The 22,007-nt window shown below is 50.3% G+C and overlaps 1 protein-coding gene across 3 annotated transcripts in view; it reads right to left on the bottom strand.

The window, feature by feature from the left end:
• Positions 1-22,007, bottom strand: part of plxna4 (plexin A4) — a 123,409-nt gene that overhangs the window by 33,640 nt on the left and 67,762 nt on the right. For all 3 annotated transcript variants that reach the window (XM_028955552.1, XM_028955551.1, XM_028955553.1), the window contains exons 4-6: positions 19,599-19,730; positions 10,312-10,412; positions 704-827 (exon numbers count right to left, since the gene is read on the bottom strand). In XM_028955552.1, coding sequence (XP_028811385.1) covers positions 704-827; positions 10,312-10,412; positions 19,599-19,730 — 357 coding nt within the window. The remainder of the gene's footprint in view (positions 1-703; positions 828-10,311; positions 10,413-19,598; positions 19,731-22,007) is intronic.

Raw genomic sequence — 22,007 nt, 5'->3', positions numbered from 1 at the left:
GCATTTAACCCATCACCCTGAGTGAGCAGTGGGCGGCCATGACAGGCGCCCGGGGAGCAGTGTGTGGGGACGGTGCTTTGCTCAGTGGCACCATGGCGGTTCGGGATTCGAACCGGCAACCTTCTGATTACGGGGCCGCTTCCTTAACCGCAAGGCCACCACTGCCCCTTTTGCATTTACAGCATTTACCAGACGGCCTTATCCAGAGCGATTTACAATCAGTAGTTACAGGGACAGCCCCCCCCCCCGAACACCCCCTGAACCCCATATGCGGTTTTCAGCGGCGTTTGACTGGCATTTCACTGCCGCTTGCACGACGCCGTTTGACGCTCGTTGCTGTTTAACATTTGTTGGGATTTTGGCAGAAATTTACATTTGAAACATTTCCCCGCAGCCGACTGAATGCTGCTACTGAACACACGTGTGGGTGCTTTATAAAACGGTCGCCGTGAACGGCGTAAACGGCAGAAAATCGCCTGGTTCAGACATCCGAGGCCGAGGACTCTCATCTCACCGACGGATTCGGAAACATAATGTGAAGTAGTGCAGAGAAATTGAAGGGATACGTGGTGATGCATCAATAATGGAGGCATTGATAATCGAACTTCTTCTTCTACAAGCCACCGGTTCACTCGTTTTTATTTGTTTGTGATTTGCAGCGCTGTTCAGAGCCGCGTGGATTCACGTTGGCGGCACCACTCACCATGACGTTGTACTGGGAGACGGAGATGTTGTTGGGGTGGACGCTGAGGCGCACGCACTGCTTGATGTCTGAGGCAAAGCGGCGTGGTTCCGAGGAACGTTCACACTTCTCCTTCCTAGTGCACCTGCAACAAGAGATGTGAGGAACACGCGTCAGGTCTCAGAACAACGGCGGCTTTGTGTGCTGCCTGACTGGGAACTGGACACTCCTGGCAACAGCCGTCCGACGTGCCATGCCGACCCGGCTGGGCCTAATCCAAGTAACTCAGGACTGGTGGGACAATCTTTTCACAATGATGACCTCTGACCCTCTCCCTGTCCATGCAATCGCTGAAAGTTTCTGAATTCGGCGCTGAGGAGAACTTTTCTCTGTTTGCCCAGCGTTGTTTGCTGTAAGCGGCAGTCCCTCCTGCTCCGCCTTCTTTTCCCAGATCTTTGGGAGAAAAAATGGGAGATTTATGAATTCCTGAGAGAGGGATGTACTCTACAACAGTCCACATATCGTACCTGCCCGTTTAATAAGGTACCCACAGTCAATATGCACACACTGGCCAGAGAGTGTTCGTGTGTGTGTGTGTGTGTGTGTGTGTGTGTGTGTGTGTTTATTAGGGGTGTGAATTGGATCACATGATACGATACGTATCACAATACATTGGTCACCATACAATTACATTTCGATATATTGAGATACTATACATATTGCAATATTGAAAATGTAAAAACACAAGAATACAAGATGCCGTGTACGATCTGTTACATTAATAATTCAGCCAAAATAACATAATTCAGAACTGAATTTTAGGCTAAATTAATGTCCCTGTATCAATGCAATATCACCACAAGAAATATCATGATATATTTCCATATCAATATTTTCGAGCACCTGTAGTGATTATGTTACAAAGAGTGGGTGGGGTTGATGGGAGGGTCAGACATCTAAAGTTGTGAATGAAACTACACCCGGCGGTGTCCAGGGTGGCCAGGGTGGGGTTGAAGATTGTAGTTGTGGTGGGGGCATAAACGTTGCCAGAACATGTTTTTTCTACGCCATTTTATGACTAGCATGCGTGTAGAAGCCGATGAGGCGATGAACCCAGACAAGTCTAAAAACCCAGTCGGACATGGAGATCTGGTCACTCTAGCAGATACATGCAAACTCTACAAAACGTACTTTTTTTTTTAGCTTAACATATGCAACATATGCAAATCATTAAACACTAAATATTACAAACAACTGTTTATCCATCCCGAGAGGCGTCACACTTTGAAACCACTTCTATAATTGAACAAACTGGCAGCCAATCAGCTTTCAAGAGAGGTCACGCCATTGGTTCATCTCCAGGAAGATTTATTACTCCATCATCACACCACACCACATCACTCCATCTCTTGTCTGGGTTTACGGAGCGATGCCAGACTGGTGTCTCCTCTCCACCATGAGAGGGCAGTGTTGGGGCGGCCGGTTGTGGATTTAGGGAGGATGGCGAGAGAGAGAGACATTAAGAGGAAGGTGAAGAGGCAGCATCAGTAAAAATGCCATCCTGGCCTCAGCTGTATGACACGGTGTGTGTGACCGTTCTGGAATGACAGAGCACCACGCCATATCCACATGTTTGGACTGGTTTTGGTTGTCCCAGCTCTCCCTCTCTCCCACAGACCCGGTACAGAAGCAGATGTTGGTGTTTTGACTGGTTTCATGTTCACCCTCCTTGAAGGACTACAGCGAAGTGTTAAAAAAAAAAAAAACACTAACAAGCTCCCTTCATCTCCAGAGGCCCAGACTGGGCGTGTTCTCCGCGGCTTCATGTTCCCAGCACTGTTTCCTGTGCTGAAGACTAATGTGGGAGGTAATGTGATTAGTCGTTTGGGCCCTCGGTGGCTCCAGGCCTCTGGGTGGGACGGCGTGGGCAAGAGCGCCGACTCTGGCAGCTGTTCTGATTGGTCCATTGGCCGCGAGATGCTAACAGGGCGTTTTAATAAGAGGTTAGTGGGGGATAACAGAAGCAATATGCTTCATATGAAGCCGGCAGATTGCCGGGCCTCACACAAGGTGACAGACGGCTGGGGAGAGCCTGCTGCTGCCGTCCCAGAAACGCCACACATTCACCAGTTTATCAGGATCAGTGGTCCGAAGACATGTCCAAGATTAAAGTCCAGGACCTGATTGGACAGTTCGTCTGTGTAAGCGTAAACAGCGAGAAAACATTTGACACATTTCTGAAAGAGGAAGATAAGTCCTGCACGGGAGATTATTCTCAACCCTTTGATTACGGGACACAATTAAGAGTCGGATTTGTGGACCGCTGTGAGTATTAGAAGCTCCTCCTCCACAGACAGGAGTCCCTGTATGATGCCCACAGTAACCATGGCGCTGCATGGCAACAATACTGCTGATTCTGTGATATGAATTTTAAACACCACCGCTGTCTTCACTCCCATACTGCAAACCGGCGTGTTGATCACGTATCGCCACCTGTAAAAAGCGGAATGTGCAAGACGTGCCGTGACGTGCCACGTCCCACTCTTTAGCTACGATGCATATTTAACCAAGAGCAGGAAACGAGAGACACGAAGCGTCCTCGGTGCTCTGCCAGCATGGAGGTGTCACACAGACTAAATATGGTGTCAGATGCATAATGGAGGGACCAACCGCTGTGAAGCCACCTCCACCTCTGATCACATCGTCGCTTTCATTTGTGAGATTATGAGTGAAATTATGAGCCCTTATCTCATTGCAGGATTCTGAGAAAGATCAGGAAGATCAGTCTAGAATTTATTAAGGTTTTGGTGTTCCTGTAAAAAAAAAAAACGATGACAATATGATCTATTCTGGGGGCAAACATCAAAAATCCAGGATAAGACCTGAAATTCTCACCATTCTCGGGATGAGCTTCTCTGTCGTCACCTGCTTCTCGCGTGCAATTTCGCAAGCTGTCAAAAGCACCTCAAATAAGTTCCTTCATCTCAATCCCCCCCGGCTGGCGCGTTCGGCTTCTACCCCCCCCTCCACCGTGGCTCCGACCGGCTAACAGCGTGGCGAATATATTTATCTTCTCGCTGCTGACTGATCCCATCACAAGCTGCCGCCGCCGCCACTTTTATCTGCACCGTGGACACCGATGCTGCTGCTGACGCGTTTACACTTTATTATAGTTGTAGTTTAAAAGTCTGCATTCATGGGAGGATGCAGGGGGTTCGGTAAAGGAAAACTCTCGGGACAGGTCACGTTGCTTTCGGACTTTTGCCTTTTGTGGTCAGACATCCACAGATGCCGCTTGGGTCACGACCCCTGCGGTTCAGATGAAGCCAAAACAAATCAATGTCAGGAAGGAGCTAAAATTAGACATCAGTAAAAACACCATTAGTGTCACCATGATACTGCAGCAGAGTGGAAAAGTGACCCCGGAACGGACACAAACAGGCCAGTAAGCCGAGGAATGTTCTATGGTGCCTGAGGTTCTCCTCCATCCTCTCTGCTCATCCTCTACTCCATGTTTACACACATTTTATACAGACACCGTATAGGACGTCACAGCTTAAAATGTTTCTATTGGCTTTAAAAATGCGCATTATGCCGTAAAATGCCATTTCAACTGGATCCACAGATACTGCAGCAACATCCATTCATCCATCCATCATTATATCATGGAAAGTCAGGGTTTGAGATTTTGAGCATTTGGAGATCTGCAGAATAAGAAGTAAGAATTTCATTGCGCCTGGTAGATCGTAATTGGTACATATGATAATAAACTTAAATTGGACGCGCTGCTCTCCCCTGACTAAGCAGTTAAAACACCAACCAGCCTGTAACCATCCACCCATCCCTCCACCCATCCTGCTGTCTTCTGCTCCCCTCTTCAATTCGCTCCGCTGCACGCACTCCTCCTCCGGCGTTATTTCTGGTTCATGCTCTGTCACCCGGCGACAGGTCAGCTCTTTCGGTGTCAGTGTTGTTGGGGTGTCCGGTGCAGGTGACAGTCCGGTGACAGTGAGGGACGGCCCGCTCCTGCTCTCTCTGGGACGGCAGTGACAGTCCTGAGACCCCGGCAGCCGCCGCAACGCCCCTGCCGACGCCCGTCACTTCCTGTGCTTGTTCCTTTCCTTCAGCTTCCACCTGCTGCCCCGAGACGTCCCTATCAGTCGGGTACAGGACCAGTCAGCCGCCCCAGGAGAGTGACACTCTCCGATGGGCGCAGGCACCGCGAAGCATGGCTTGAGCTTCAAACAGCTCTTAGCCAAAACCCCCAGCAGGGCAGAGGATCCGTCTCAGGGTTGCTGGCTGCATGGACACTCGCCTCCTGGAGATAAGGGGCGTGGTGTCGAGGACAGTCATGACATCACATGACAATTCAGCTTCAGAAGGGGATTCTGCGGCATGTTAGAATACAGTTGTGTAATGTGCAGCTGAGTAGAGTAGAATAAAGTTGAAGTGTAGTGTAGAGTAGAATACAGTAGCGTAGCGTAGTGTTGTGTAGAGTAGAATACAGTACTGTAGTGTAGTGTAGTGTAGAGTACAGTAGTGTAGTGTCGTGTAGTGTAGAGTAGAATACACTACTGTAGTGTAGAGCTGAGTAGAGTAGAATACAGTAGTGTAGTGTAGTGTAGAGTACAGTAGTGTAGTGTTGTGTAGTATAGAGTAGAATACAGTAGTGTAGTGTAGAGCTGAGTAGAGTAGAATACAGTAGTGTAGTGTAGTGTAGAGTACAGTAGTGTAGTGTTGTGTAGTATAGAGTAGAATACAGTAGTGTAGTGTCGTGTAGTGTAGAGTAGAATACACTACTGTAGTGTAGAGCTGAGTAGAGTAGAATACAGTAGTGTAGTGTAGTGTAGAGTACAGTAGTGTAGTGTTGTGTAGTATAGAGTAGAATACAGTAGTGTAGTGTCGTGTAGTGTAGAGTAGAATACACTACTGTAGTGTAGAGCTGAGTAGAGTAGAATACAGTAGTGTAGTGTAGTGTAGAGTACAGTAGTGTTGTGTAGTGTAGAGTAGAGTAGAATAGAGTACTGTAGTGTCGTGTAGTGTAGAGTACAGTAGTGTAGTGTCATGGAGTGTAGAGTAGAATACAGTAGTGTAGTGTAGAGCTGAGCAGAGTAGAATACAGTAGAGCTGAGTAGAGTAGAGTACAGTAGTGTAGTGTCGTGTAGTGTAGAGTAGAATACAGTACTGTAGTGTAGTGTAGTGTAGTGTAGAGTACAGTAGTGTAGTGTCGTGTAGTGTAGAGTAGAATACAGTACTGTAGTGTAGAGCTGAGCAGAGTAGAATACTCAGAGCAGTAGTGTAGTGTCGTGAAGTGTAGAGTACAGTGACTGACATCTGGCCATCATCTCCTCCAAGAGCTCTTAACAACAGTGGATCGATATTTACTTCTCTTTATGGATGAGGGGAGCAGAAGATGGATTACATCACAGGCAATTACAGCAACACACACACACACACACACACACACACACACACCAATCTCAGCTCTGAGGTAATACTACTGGGACATAGAGAACTGAATGGGACTCTAAATGATGATGGTGATGATGAGGATGATGATGTTTTTAAATTAATAGCAGATGAATTTGAAAGTAAACAATGAGCCACTTCCTCCTGCATCGTGGGAAACATTCATTTGAATCCTTGTTCATTCTTTACTTTACTTTACTTTACTTTACTTTATTTGGCAGACGCTTTTATCCAAAGCGACTTACAATGGGAAGACACCAGCAATTCTCGTTCGATTTCTATAGAATATCAAGTATACAAACTACAAACTCATTCTTTCATGTTGTCGTTCAAAACAAATCAACAAAAAAGCTAAAAGTCGCGTGCTGGTGTTCTCGTCTCCTGGGAGCCCTGCTCTGATCGGCCATTTACAGAGAGGGGCAGGGGCAGGGGCAGGGGCAGGGGCAGGGGCTTTAAATCCCTGCAAGTGCAGATAAATTATTGCATTCCGTGCAGATTCCGGAGATGCCAGCGCCATCAGACGAGTGACAAAAAGTTGGAGGAGATTGTCCCTTGAAGGCTTCAGTGAAATAATACTACAAACATACACACACTCATTTGCATATAATCTGACAATCCCACACGTGGCATCTGTTGCTATAAGGAGTAAAGAAATGCAGATATTATCTTATAATGAATTAAAGATGCTGCTCAGTGGTGCGGCTCCTGCTCGTCTCTCCTTCGTCCTCCTGACTAGGCCCACATCGGCTCTGCAGCCTGGGCTGAGAGTGGACGGGAGGCTTCAAAGTAAAAGTGACGTGATTGTCACGTGTGATACACAGCAGCACAGCACACGGTGCACACAGTGAAATTTGTCCTCTGCATTTAACCATCACCCTTGGTGAGCAGTGGGCAGCCATGACAGGCGCCCGGGGAGCAGTGTGTGGGGACGGTACTTTGCTCAGTGGCACCTCAGTGACACCTTGGCGGATCGGGATTCGAACCGGCAACCTTCTGATTACGGGGCCGCTTCCTTAACCGCTAGGCCACCACTGCCCCTCAAGGATGGCTGAAAACAACGAATCACCCAAAGAGTCAAGAGTGAACGTCCTGCTTCTAATCCGAGGACCCGAGTCTCACTTTCTCAGACTGTTGACTATTGACCAGTCTTTAGATCACTACTGTACTATAAAACTGGAATCTTCTGGCTGGCGTCCCCTGGGGTCCCGCTGATCAGAGCTTCCTTCTCTCCTCACTTGACCCACTTGAATGGTGTGAGAAGTGGAACAAAAAGACGCTGACTCCCCTGGAGGAGGCGCTGTGGTTAATACCGCCTCTGGGGAGCACCGACGTCTCTCTTTCACCCTCCTCTCGTAACCAGGAGAGCCGAGAAGCTCATTACTGCTCTCAGGAGACAAAACACACACACACTCACACACACACACACACACACACACACACACACTCCAATCCAAGTCGTGCGCCTCTCACCACCCATACAGGAGGAGCTACACTGCTGCCACTGCTAGAACGTCCATAGGCTTTAAAAACCCCCGTTCTTGTCTCCAGGATTCAGGATGTCCTTCATCCAGACCAGAGAAAGGTTTTGATCTGCAATAAGTGAAGTGATTGTCATTGTGAAACACTGCAGCACAGCACATGGTGCACACAGTGAAATTTGTCCTCTGCATTTAACCATCACCCTTGGTGAGCAGTGGGCGGCCATGACAGGCGGCCGGGGAGCAGTGTGTGGGGACGGTACTTTGCTCAGTGGCACCTTGGCGGATCAGGATTCGAAGTGACAACCTTCTGATTACGGGGCCACTTCCTTAACCGCTAGGCCACCACCGCCCAAATAAAACACATCAGTCCCTGAAGATCTCGCCTTCCAAAATGTCCCCTCGATGTGACTCAGCTGAAGTTCAAGCTCTGGCGACTGCTCATTAAAAAGTGCATCCAGAGTTCATTACCACACACCACATTACACCCCCCCCACCACCATCCACCAGCAGACAAGGTCGCGACCCCTGGATGAAAAGCGCCTGGGCTGTGTTTGGGTTCTGTCAGCATCCAGGTGGTTTGGGTCAGAGATGTTTGTGCAAGTTCTTCAGCTCCAAAAAACAGATCGATCGAGGTCATCCGCTGCCCCTGTGGCCACGCCTCCCACTTCCTGCTCTTCTCCTTTTCTCCACATAACACCCGACAGAGCAGAACACGAACTCACCCCGGGTTTCACCCCAGCTCTCCGTGCGCCTCCAGACGGACATTTTCTCAGGAGTTTGTGTGTGATGGGTTCTGGGGCGGATTTCAGACGGCTGTGAGGCGAGGGCGGGACGGGGGGTCGTGTTACCGGAGACCCTCTTGTGTATTCAGGGGACTTTCGGTGGGAAAAGTGAACCAGATCAATGGCGGCGGGGCTGTGGGTGGCGCGGCGAGTCGGGTTGCTCGCCATCAGAGGGCCGTGAGAATGCCAGAACGGCGGGAACGAGGGAGGAACCAGAGAAAACCGGAGAATAGGGGCAGCCGGAGTGTGAGAGGAAAAGCGTAGATTTGAGAGGGACAGAAGAAAGATGGAGACTCTCCTCTTCTCCTCCTCTGTGGCACCCGCCGCTGCCGGGAGGAGGCGGGCGCCGGCCCCCGCGCACACTTGACACTAATTCTCCTGCTGGACCCGGCAGAAGTCTGGCGGCGGAGCCGACTGTACCTGCCCAGGCCTGACGGTGCTTCCCTTAAAGAACGCGGAACGCCCACCGCTCTCGCCGTGACGGACCAGAGGTTCGGTGACGGGAACGTGGCCGTAGATGCTAAAACCGTTTGAGCTCCGGGGCCAGATTGACCGCATCAGAAGCATCATATCATCATATCACATTCATTCATAAACATAAAAAGGCATCACAGTGTTAATATTAGGGGGCGGTGGTGGCCTAGCGAGTGAGGAGGCGAGTGATCCCGTAATCAGAAGGTTGCCGGTTCGAATCCCGAACCGCCCGGGTGCCACTGAGGTCCCCTTGATGAAGGCACCGTCCCCACACACCAAGGGTGACGGTTAAATGCAGAGGACACGTTTCACTGGGCGCTGTGCTGTGTCACATGAGAAAACGAATCACTTTCATTTACACTCGCCGTTTTGGTGCAAGCGGCGTTGCCGATCAGCCTCCACTTGAGAGAAAAGCTCGCGAGCCTGACAGGGAAAGGAAATGAGCGGGTCGGACGTAACTAGTTGCATGTTGTGTTAAGTGCGGGTTAAAGGCAGCTCAGTGCAGGTGGGCGGTTAGGCACCGTCACCACTGCTGCCATGCTGACGGAGAATAAGAGCTGTTGACTCCGCCTACTAGCTTGTATTAATTAAAGCTCTTTAAAGAAAAGCCAGAGCGAGCGCCGAGGGCTTCTGTGAAAGCCGCCGCATTATTAAAATGCTCCTTTACTGCACGTTTCTGCACGTATTACCGGCATGGTCAACATGGTGCAGTTCGCCCATCCCTGGACGCTGCCGTGGCGAGGAGATGCTCAGGTCTCTCTTGGTTGGCGGCGTCATGATCAGAGCTCAGACGCTCTAACATGAAGCAGTGGTGGAGAAAACCTCCAGCCCGTGTTCTTCGGACAGCTAATGCACCAGGTGGCCCACAGGGACCCGGCTGAGATCCCCTCTGGCCTCCTCTCTGCTGCAACTAAAAGGCTTTTAGCGCTTCGGGTGCATCGTGTAGAGGGCTGAGCTCCGCCCGTCACGCCGGGCCGGACGCTGCGGGGTGTGAGGTGAGGCCGAGGGCCACGCAGGCGGGAGAACACGTTGCCAACCACACCCTGGACATCTCCGACAAGAGCGAGACAGAGACGGTGTGTTTGTGTGGGACGTGGAATATTCATGTTTCTGTGTGGGCTTAAGGGCCCTGAATGAATATTCATCTTGCTTTCATGCATCCGGCGTTCGCCTGAGTATAAATGTGTGTCTGAAAATGTGTGCGTGTACGTGAGTCCAGTTTCACGGCCGCCCTGAGGTTTCTGAAGCCCATCAGAAGTAAGAAGGTGTGTGTGTGATTAGAAATTCAGAATAAAACACATTGAATCTGTACACTCAGCACACATCGCGGCGGAACATCAGCCTGCCCGAGAACACAACCCGTTTCTTTCTGACCATGTGAACCTGATCAGGTGGAGAAGGTGGGTGGAGAAACTCTACTCACATGCTGTGCAGGACACACCAGCCACAGTGGGGGTCTCCGGAGCCCAGGCAGGAGGTGCAGGTGGAGTACTGCTCACACGTCTCCACCGGGACTCGTGTCAGCTGAGGAAAGAGAAAAAGGAAACGAGATGAGGATAACGGCACAAAATCACAGAGACGAAAGGAAAAAAAATCTCAACTCTTCCAAACTTCCCCAAATAACCTGGAGTCTGGACATAATCGTAGCAGCCATAAAAGTGATGAAGCATCAGTAATTACCACCAGGCCACCACCATGACCTCTGACCTGAAAAGTTTTGAAAAGTGAAGTGATTGTCACTTGTGATACACAGCAGCACAGCACACGGTGCGCACAGTGAAACGTGTCCTCTGCATTTAACAGTTGGCGGCCATGACAGGCGCCCGGGGAGCAGTGTGTGGGGACGGTGCTTTGCTCAGTGGCACCTCAGTGGCACCTTGGAGGTTCCGGATTCGAACCGGCAACCTTCTGATTACGCGGCCGCTTCCTTAACCACTAGGCCACCGCTGCCCCTATAGGCCACTGACCTGCCCCTGATACACAGCACTGGGGCATTGTGATTGACAGGCGTCATTCTGCACGAGGTCCGGTCAGCAGCGGACAGGCTGAACCACAGATAGAGCAGTCGCCCACGCTCTGTCTCCATGGCAACGCTGGCGCCTTTCATCCGCGTTTTGATTAATGACCTTTCACTGGTGGATGACTGCTGTCAATCACCCACCCCAGCGCCGGCGACAGATTGGAGGGGAGCAGGCGGAGTCGGAGACGGATGGCGCTATTAAAGCGGCGGGCCGCGGCGCCCGTCAGCGCACAGCGAGATGCAGCTGTTGCCCATTTCGATTCGATTTCGCCAAAAGTGGCAGACGGGCGCGGCCGCGATGAGGCGGCGAGAGGGAACGAGTGGCGGAACCTCCAGCTGCTCGACAAGAGAGATGTGATTCGTCCCCGGGAGACTCGTCTTAATATTTAAAAAGTTCAATCTTGTTTCAGTGACACATCACATACATCAGGGCAGGACATTTAACACCGCCAAGAAGGGCGGGGCATTTACTACCACCGAGGAGGGCGGGGCCTATCCATGCCTGCAAAATCACAGCAGTAACACAAGTTTTAATACAGCGAGACCGCAACACGATTATTCATAAACAATGTCAGCATGATCCTGTACCGAGCGGCTGGTTAATGCGCTTCGTCAGTCATTATTTACCGCAGTGAGGCTTTTATCACCTCCTATTTCAGATTAAAACATGAAAACGAGTCAGGACCGACTCTGACACCTACCGAAAAAACGACACCTACGCTGAACCCTCTGTCTGATGGACCTACCCAGAAGATGAACTTCAATTACCTATTTATAAACAAAATGTAAAAGGGGAGGAGCCTGTAGGCACACCCTACTTCCTCCTTCTGGACTCAACACGTGACACGCCCAGGTGAAGTGCAGCGTCCACCTCCAACATGCAGCTTATCTGGGATTTAATTCGGGCGTTCCGATGGCGGAACAGTCGGAATTGACAGCGGCCGCGACGCACGCTCCATCACTGGCGTCGGCAGGCTGCATCTAACGACCTGCAGCTTGATGAATTATGACTCGAAGCGCGTGTATAGATACGTCAACCCCCGAATCCTCTTCTCTCCGGGAAACGAGAGTGGTTATGATATCACACTCCACATCTCGCAGGTTATTTTTAGGATTCGGGGGGGGGGGGGGGGGTTTCGGTTGAGGGACCCGGCTGCTCTCCAGTGTGCCGTGTGTAGAATTGAAATCCACGGGGAGAAGCTATTTTCCTGCAGACGGGGATCCGGGGTCTGATGGATATCAGGGACGCCTGCGCATCTCCACAAAGCTCCCAGTGCAGCCCAGGCCAGTGAATCAGGCCCCGCCTCCTCATATACCAGCCAAAAAGCAGCAACTTCATTAGCGGTCTGTGCCGTTTACAAGCTTCACAAAAATGGTGCAAAGCTGCTGATTTGTTGGTCTCCAAGTTCAAATCCTATAAGATCTCAGCAGCAGCCCGGTGGTCCACAACCTGGTCTCTTCACCAGCTGACCCTGGTCAGCACAGTCAAACCATTCTGGTGAAAGCAGCCTGAAGTTCTCATGCTGATCTCCACCTCCACCCTTCACCTCCTGAGTTAGCAGTAAGATAAGGAGCAGTGAGGATCCTGAGGATCAGATGAAAATGCTTTACACACACAGCATCAGTGGCATCCATGATGAGATCAGGTGACCCTCGAGGGGAACGTTTGAGACGTGAGGCAGTAGGATTCCTTCGTCTAGCTACACGGAGCAGACATTTATAGATCAACGTCCACACGTCCCCATCACCATTCATCCTCCATCACACTTGGCCTGTGGTGTGTGTGTGTGTGTGTGTGTGTGTGTACCCAATATGTCCTTGTGTTAAAGTAACAGTGCCAGAGAGCTCACAGTTTATTCTAGAGCTGAGACAACGTGTTTATCATTTCAGAACAAAAGTCTCATAAACTGCAATCTTCACCACACAAACGACAGCAGGGCTGAAGCATGATCAGAAACATGAATAATAATAACAATAATCTGAAACAGTAACAGTAATAATAAACAGAAGTCAAGCTGTGCAGCATCTCATCTCAACTGTACATATTTCTGTACGGTTCTGCAGTACTTCCTGAGGATGTTGATGGAGGTGGGTGGAGCCTGAGCTGCAGCTGCAGAGAAGAACATTGTGACTATCTGCACCGTTGATGACTCTGATGGTGACTCCGCCTCTATCTCCGGTGGTGATTCTACCTCTATCTGCACCACTGGTGACCCCACTGTGACTCCGCCTCTATCTGCAATACTGGTGACTCCGCCTCTATCTGCACCGCTGGTGACTTTCTATCTGCACTGCTGGTGACTCCACCTCTATCTGCAATATTGGTGACTCCGCCTCTATCTGCACTGCTGGTGACTTTCTATCTGCGCTGCTGGTGACTCCGCCTCTATCTGCAATACTGATGACTCCACCTCTATCTGCACCGCTGTTGACTTTCTGTCTGTGCTGCTGGTAAGTCCGCCTCTATTTGTTCCACTGGTGACTCCGCCTCTATCTGCACCGCTGGTGACTTTCTATCTGCACTGCTGGTGACTCCGCCTCTATCTGTAATACTGGTGACTTTCTATCTGTGCTGCTGGTGACTCCGCCTCTATCTGCACCGCTGGTGACTTTCTATCTGCACTGCTGGTGACTCCGCCTGTATCTGCAATACTGGTGACTCTGCCTCTATCTGCACCGCTGTTGACTTTCTGTCTGCGCTGCTGGTAACTCCGCCTCTATCTGCAATACTGGTGACTTTCTATCTGCACTGCTGGTGACTCCGCCTCTATCTCCAATACTGGTGACTTTCTATCTGTGCTGCTGGTGACTCCGCCTCTATTTGTCCACTGGTGACTCCGGTCTTTCATAGGATGCTCCTCGACAGCCAGGCAGCCAGTACTAAAGTAAGTGAAACTCATTGTTCCCTAAATCCGACCGCAGTTTTATTATCTGGACTCATCGGTATTCCTTAGAGCCACCGCTGTAATTAAAAGAGCCAGTTACCCAACTCTACCTGCAGCCAAACCTCTCCAATCTCTCTCTCTCTCTCTCTCTCTCTCTCTCTCTCACACACTTCAGATCTGAGTCTCTCTCCGGTTCTATCTAATCAGCAGCTCCTACTGATAGGAAACACAAGATAAAGGCCCAGTGATAATCTATGTATGTGTGTGTGTCTGTGTGTGTTGACGGGTGAGCCAGTCATGGGTGTCCATTACAACACACACACACACACACACATGTATGACTGGGTGGTGTGGTGGATCAGTGGAGCGGGAGGCAGATGAATGATGGGCATCCTCCCCATCACACCATTTAATCCATCAACATCCATCCAGAATCATTTACTCCTCTAAACTGCGGCCCGACGAACGGCCGCGGGCGCAATATTGTTTTCATCTGGCACCAGCGAGGTCATAAAACACACATTTATCCTCCAGTCAGAATGATCCATTACCTACAGCGATCTGTTTTAAAGAGACTCTAATCACACTGAACCGGACCCGTATGAACACCATCGTCCTCGTCCTCGTCTTCAGCGCTGGCTCTCTCCCTCGCGTCTATTAACAGGATTTCAGCAGTGCGGCTAAAAACGACAACTGTGACAAACCGCGGAGACCACCAGGCACACGGCAGCAGGAGGGGGCGCCACGTCGAGCCCCAGCGGGCCCCGGTAAGCCCTGCCAGGCCCCCGGGGGACACAGATGGAAAATGCAATTATGTCTGTTGTGAAGCGGCCACTGTCGGCGCTAACTGGATTTGCATTCTGTCTGGGACGCCGCGGCTCCCAGGAGCAGCACAAACATATCAGAACTAATTCTGGCCGAGCTGCATCATCCTGCCACAGGGGCCCGTCACGGTGAATAACACACACCGACGCACACACACACACGCGTCCTTACCTGCGCTCTCCTGCCACACTTTCCCTCAAGCCGACGCCCCCCCTCGCGTGCGGCTCCGTGCGTTACACCTCCGCCCAACCGCCCTAAATGACTTCACTTCCACCTTCTTTGCTCCAGTTTGTTGACATTTCTTACTAAATGCGCCCGGTGGAGCTCAGACACACACACACAAACACACACACACTTCTCCTTCATCAGAAGACAATAGCCTGCAGCAAAGTAGGCCACTATAATAACCCAGTAAAATGGCTTCATAAACTCCGCGTGGCACCGGGGGATTAGTGGAGACGCTGGTTGTCGTTAAGCGCCAGGTTCTAATTGAAACGAAAGGTCGTCTTTATTAATCCACTCTGATGAGGTGGCAGATGCCGGGACAGGAGTTCCCCGAAGGCCGAACCGAGACGAAAGCGAAACTTTAACCGCTAGTTTACGCTGTTCTCCAGTCCGTGTTTTAGGGGTGTTGAAACGGATCTCGTAATCGGCGCGTCGCGACGCAGGCATGGACCGTTCTGCGTGATACGAGCCTGATACGAGTACAGCGCTGCTCCGGGTCGTCTGAACGCCATACACACGTTGTTTAATGCTTGTCGGGATTTCAGTAGAAATAGACGCTGGTGCCGAATGCCCGCGTGGGTGCTTTCATTTGCTCTGCGTAGCAGAAACGGCAGACACCGTTACGTATGGTTTAGACGTCCGCATGAACGAGGCCTTAACTCTCGTCTCACTCACAAAACGTGACGTAATGTCAAAAAACTGATGTGATGCATCGAGGCATCGATAATCGTAGTGATGCGATTGTGTGGTTTAAGTAATCGATAAAAAATGAGTCGGCAACACAAGAACGCGTAGTGTCGCGCGATGCGGAGTTAGTTGGACGAACATACTCGGTCTGATGCCTGCAGAGTTCGCCGCCTCATAGACAGGGCGGAGCAAAAAGGGACAGAGCTCCCCTTTCACACTCTGATGGTTGGGTGACGGTTAAAAGCAGAGGACACGTTTCGTCGTGTCGCCGTGTGCTGTGCTGCAGTGTTGTCACAATGACAATCGCCTGACTTCTTACCTCCGCATCCCTGCCACATCAACGCCATCCGAGCGGCCGTTTTCTGCAGCAGGCAACATGAGCTAGGAGCATGTGGACATGCTCACATTTCTGCATTGCAATGCGAAGTGTCTGAACAAAGGGAGTGGGAGAGAGTAAGTGTGTGTGTGTGTGTGTGTGTGGGGTGTGTGTGTGTGAGAGTTTGTGAACCTATTTGTCTGCAAAAGTGTGTGAGTCTGCAGTGTAGTGTAGAGAACAAGTTCTGACATTCAAACAAATGCTGTTAAATCTTCTGATTTGTATCGTTCTTTATTTTTTTATAAATTATTTTTTGGTCTGGCAGCTCAGGTGGCACTTTATTTTTAAAAAAGTCTATATATTTGGCAGGTGTGTGTGTGTTTTTTTCCGTTGGTCCATTTTTATTTAATTGTATTATTATTATAACAGCTCAAGGAGCAACATGTTCATGCATTTCCTAAAGATTTTAGTTCTGTTTTTGAATAAAGAGTTGGAAATGAATGCTTTTATTTTTTTTTTTTTATTTTATCCGACAGATTGATCGATTATTAAAAATAATCATTAGAAGCAGCCCTAGTGGTGACGATGACCACAATGATCTGTGCCCACGCCACTTACTCCTTCTTCAGAAGATGTATTTATCTCGCCTTTCACACCATACAGGAAAGTAGCCCTGCCGCTCTCTCACCGGGGTCATAAATTAACCCTGAGAGATAGCGAGAGAACGATGGTCCTTGGTCTGGATCTCCACCGCGGCCTGATGATCTCCAGCATCGATCCAGCCGCCTCACCCTCCTCTTCTGGTGCTTCCTGCACTTCTGTTCACCCTGATATTCTTTCATGCTCCCCCTCTTCTCTCTCTCTCTCTCTCTCTCTCTCTCTCGCTCCATCGGTGTGGTTGGGTTTCAGCGGTGGGAACAGCGGGGGACCCCTCTGTCATCGACCCGCCGTCTCCGTTTTCTCCCCAGGACCCCCGCAGGGAGGATGTGTGTGTGTCGGGTTTTTCAATAACTGAACACGCCTGTTTTTCCACTCAGAGCTACTGACACAGGAGCCCTGTCTGGGTTTGATGCACTTTTCCTGACGATAATCGATAAAGATCAACTTTTTCAAGTATAAATCGAAACCAATTTCAGGATGATCAGTATTCAGAGTCTCGTCAGGTGGTCCAGGTCGCCACTGCCACAAAAACACTAGAAAATCTACGATTATTCGACATTTCAGTATCGGTATCCAGTATCAGCACAGGGCCGTGAGGTTCCGCAGCGACGTTAATGAGGAGTTGAAGGCTCAAGGTCAGGAACAGACCCTGGAGGCAGCAGTGAGGATCTGAGCTCCTATAGAAAAGAGCCGTTTTGTCACACTGCGGTTATAAATATTCATGTTGACGCCTCGGTCGCCGTCAGCACTGACTCGCCACGCACAAACCTCATTACTGTCAGACAGATTCAGACGGAAAGCGGCCAGAGACTCGGAGAAGATCCCTGGTGTTTCTGCACGATCAGGGTACCAGATTAATGCAGCTGGAACCGAGCAATCAGAGGAGGGGGCGGGACGTAGAGGATCTCCTGAAGGGGCTCCTGATTGGACGTTCAGATGGGGACTTTGCTTAATGGCTTCTAAATTTATTTACGATCCCCAGAAGATCCCATCCCAAGATGTTTGGACAACAGGCCTGTATGGTGACAACTGGGCCATCAGGGTAATTAGATCTTTGATAGGAGGCTCCTCGACAGACACTATTAAAAGAAAGTCATCAGTTACGACTGAGTCGTCGCCCAACTTTTGTCCTTGATGTGGTCAGTAGGTGATTTGGTGTCCACTACTCCACGGTTTTGGTATTTTTAAAATAAAAATTAGAACAAATTGTCCACGTTGATGAAAGAGACGTTGATGTCACTGACGAGTTGCTAAGATGACTTGGAGGCTTGTTGGGAAATGCTAAATACTTCCAAATGGCACTTTGCTGTTAGTATCGATCCGTATCTGAATATGATTTTTTTTTTATGACACACACACTGGCCATAGGAGGCAGTGGAGTTCATGAATATTTACAGCCTCAAGAAACCGCAGGTGAAAAATACCGGATGTTTCAGATAAATGCTGGTCAAGAGACCATAACTATGACAAAATAAATCATGTAATACTGTTGACAAAGAAGAAATGACTAAAAAAAAACTATACTAAAATATGTCTTTCAGTTGTGTCTCGACAGAAACGTGACTAGAATAAAAAGTGTCTGGACATGAATTAGATTAATAAAAACGAAGCTCGCCAGAAAGATTAGACTTAAAAAAAGACAGGCCGCCAAAAACAACTACACAGCAGGTATCAGGTTAGTACTGCAGCCCTGTTTATCGGGGTAAAATTTAACCATCACCCTTGGTGAGCAGTGGGCAGCCATGACAGTGTGTGGGGAGCAGTGTGTGGGGACGGTACTTTCATCAAGGGGACCTCAATGGCAACTTGGCGGCTTCGAACCGCAACCTTCCGATTACGGGCTCAACCGCTAGAGGCCGCCACTGATAACTTGCATCCTCAGGTTTTATACTGTGTGTGTCAGGATGGACTATAATCTGCTCTCCAGGGTTATCAGGCCCTCAAGTCCTGCACTTATTTATTGAGAGAGAGTGTTTGTTCTCTCTTCAGCTCTCTGGCTTGTCCTGAAAAATCTATCGAATTGTAACCAAAGTAGTGATTTGAATAAATTGGATTTAAAAATCGCTCCATCGGATTATGTCAGGGCTGCTGCGGAAAGATGTAGGCGTAAACATGCAATGTTGGTCAGTGAGCGAGGGTCTGGAGCGTTGGTGTCCCCGCATGGCGTTGGGCACGCAAGCAGAAGTTAAAGCCACGCCCATTAAAACCGAGCAAGAACACCAGACTCATGGTATGCACCTCATAGCACAGTATAGCATAGTTCATATTTCATTGTACTTTTATGCTACAGCTTGTCATACAAATAGTATTGTGAATATTGCACATGAAATTGCAATTTCTGTCAAATAAATCACGATTAGATGTTTTCTTAAAATCGTTCAGGCCGCTCTCTGCCCATAGGCCCTCCAGTGAACACGGGGCACTCAGTGCTGCCCCCTCTGGTTGCTCTGGTTTCTTCCCCTTTATCATGGACATCTTCCATCCAGAATAAACATGGCTAACATGGTTCTCAATCAAGTCCACAGGGTGGTAGTAGCCACACTCGCCTATGAACCAGAAGACCCAGGTTCAAATCCTGCTTACTACCATTGTGTCCCTGAGCAAGAAACTTAACCCTGAGTGTCTCCAGGGGGGGACTGTCCCTGTAACTACTGATTGTAAGTTGCTCTGGATAAGGGCGTCTGATAAATGCTGTAAATGTAAATGTAAGTCCTCAAACCATCCAACATTACACGTTCACACCACTGCCTGCAGAGGCCACGCCCCCCAGCGAGTGGATGAGAAGTCACATGACTGCAGACACATTTCAAGGAAAAATGAAAACGGCACGTCACGACTGGTTTAGTGTTTCAGCAGCTTGTACATTGCAGGTGTGTGTAGGTGTGTGAGAGTGTGTGTAAGGGTATATGGTTATTGCTCCACTTCTGTCCATTATAGTGATTGGCTGAGTGTCAGGCCAGTAATTCCATCATGTAAAAAGCTGTTCTGCTGTGTGTGTGTGTTGTAGTTAATAAACACCTCTTTCCGCCCTCTTCCAGCTATAATTCCATAAAGTGACTCCCCAAGCCACGCCCAGCTGCAGGGTGACTCACCTGCGTGTCCGACATCACGTAGAGGAAGTGGTGATCTGCGGAGAACGCCATGTCCCGCAGGACCGGCCCCTTCTCCACCACCTGCACCGTCTCATACTGCAATGCACCACGGGAGGGACCATCCACCCGAATCTGGACAAAAGTAAAACAGATGCTGTTAGGACAGGTAGTGAGTGATGCTCCGGGCCAGTGTGTGTGTGTGTGTGTGTGTGTGTGTGCGTGTGTGTACAGCTGATTTCTGAATGGGCCTTTCACAGGTGTATTTGCATTGAGGCCAGTTGCACCAGTCTACACACACTCCAAACCAAAACATCTACCAAGTACACACACACACACACACACACAGAATTAATAATGGCTTGCAGTGGCTTGCATGATGTGGGCACCTGCTTATTTATGAGGTGTGATTTGTGCAGGAAATGATCTCAGATTGCAGCAACATGTCCAAACCCCGGCGCTGCATTTCATCTTCTGCATATTGCCTCGCGTGAGCAATAATTCAAGCGCCGAGCTTACAGCGTCTGCACTTTCATTATCCCCAACACATATTCATCACCCAGACGTCCCCCCACCTGCACCGTCCTCACCACCCTGACCCCAACACACACACACACACACACACACACTGATCCAGCGGCAGCCGGCGGGGCCACGGTCCTGTCAAAGGGTCCCTTCAGACAACACATGTCCTCCGGAGACCTTGCTCTGTGCAGGGTCGACGGGGAGAACAAAAGAGTGCAGCGGGGGAATAGGAACCAGCAAAGAAAGTTCTAGAAAGTCCTCTACACCGGACCAGGCTTCATTCAGCAGGAGGTTATCTAATCCGCGCCATCAGGCGAGCCGCTTCGTTAGGGGACGGATCGGGTTACGTCCCCAGCGGAGCGTTCGGGCCGTCCAGGACGGAAACGGGCCCCCGCCTCCGGGGAGGACGGACGGACGTCAGGAGGACAGCTGAGCTAATTACACACCAGGGAGGGCACGCGCCAGGCGGCATCGCGCCCCTCCACCCTGGCACAGAGGGCGCGGACAGGAACCTCAACACGGCACCGCGGTCTTCGGAAGCTCTAATTCAAAGTGAAGTGATACGTGATATACAGCAGCACAGCACACGGTGCACACAGTGAAATTTGTCCTCTGCATTTAACCCATCACCCTGAGTGAGCAGTGGGCGGCCATGACAGGCGCCCGGGGAGCAGTGTGTGGGGACGGTGCTTTGCTCAGTGGCACCTCGGCAGATCGGGATTCAAACCGGCAACCTTCTGATTACGGGGCCGCTTCCTTAACCACTAGGCCACCACTGCCCCATTTCTGCATTCTGCATTTCTGCATTCTGCAATTCTGCATTTCCGCTTCCGAAATAAATTCATCGGAGCATTACATAAAGTCACAAACGTCTTTATTATAAATTGACCCAACATCCGCATCCACGGAGCCAACGTCCCCGTAATCTGCCTCAGTTCCGCCTCAATGACGCGGATTACATCCCTCCGAACCCTAAATGGATTGCGGTGGATTATTAGTGCAGGACGAAATGTCATCTCTCCGCGATCTGCCTGCTGCGGAGACGCAGGGAGGAGAGAAGACGGCCACGGGTCCCCCTGGTGGCCGCAGGCCGCGGCTGCACGCGTCCGAGGCCGAGCGGAACGCCAAAAAAAAAGTCTCTTTATTCCCTTCAAATTAGGAGACGTGTCGCGCGACGAGTCCCAGCGCAGCTCGCCGCGCTCCTGCCTCATCAAAGCGCTCGCTGTCGGCACGGCAACCGGCGCCAAGTGTGGAATTCCTTCAGGAGGACATCTGAAAGCAGGAAAATGGGGCCGATTAGCTGGACGGCGGGCCCCTCAGAAGGGGAGTCGGTGTCCCATGCGCCTTTGGTTCCGTCTCCCGGCTCTGGATGCGTTGGGGCGTCTCGCTGCAAGCTGCTGACCGCACATTTCCATATTTCGCCTGATCTGACGGTAAACAGAAGGTGCGAGGGGGAGAGGAGCCGGGTCTGGTGTGAAAACCGTGGGCGCCGCTCGGCTTCCTCGCGCTGGGCCAGTTCTGCCCCGACGCCATGGAAACGGCCTCTTCTCCTGGCCACGTCCCCCGTCCCTTTCACTCTCCTCTCATTATTTTTACGTGCATCTTATATTTAACAGTGGACATGGATCTTCAGCGCACTGATGAAATGTGTACGGAACGTTCTTCATTGGATTTTTAGATCATCTGCATGATCTCGCATCTCTGAGGGGGAGAAGAAAATGGCGGGAACCGAGGAGTCCCCAGTCTGGACCTGGTGGACAGAGCTTCTGTGGACGGCGGTGGCTTGGCAGCGTGAAGGGGGACCTCAGCGTGAGCAGATAACATGCAGACGCCGCACCTCCGAGCAGATGTGCCGACAGCAAAACAAACACACGAGCGAGACCTGGC

Source organism: Denticeps clupeoides, chromosome 15 (assembly GCF_900700375.1).
Source record: "Denticeps clupeoides chromosome 15, fDenClu1.1, whole genome shotgun sequence".
NCBI lineage: Eukaryota > Metazoa > Chordata > Actinopteri > Clupeiformes > Denticipitidae > Denticeps > Denticeps clupeoides.
This window is presented reverse-complemented; position numbering and strand designations above follow the sequence as displayed.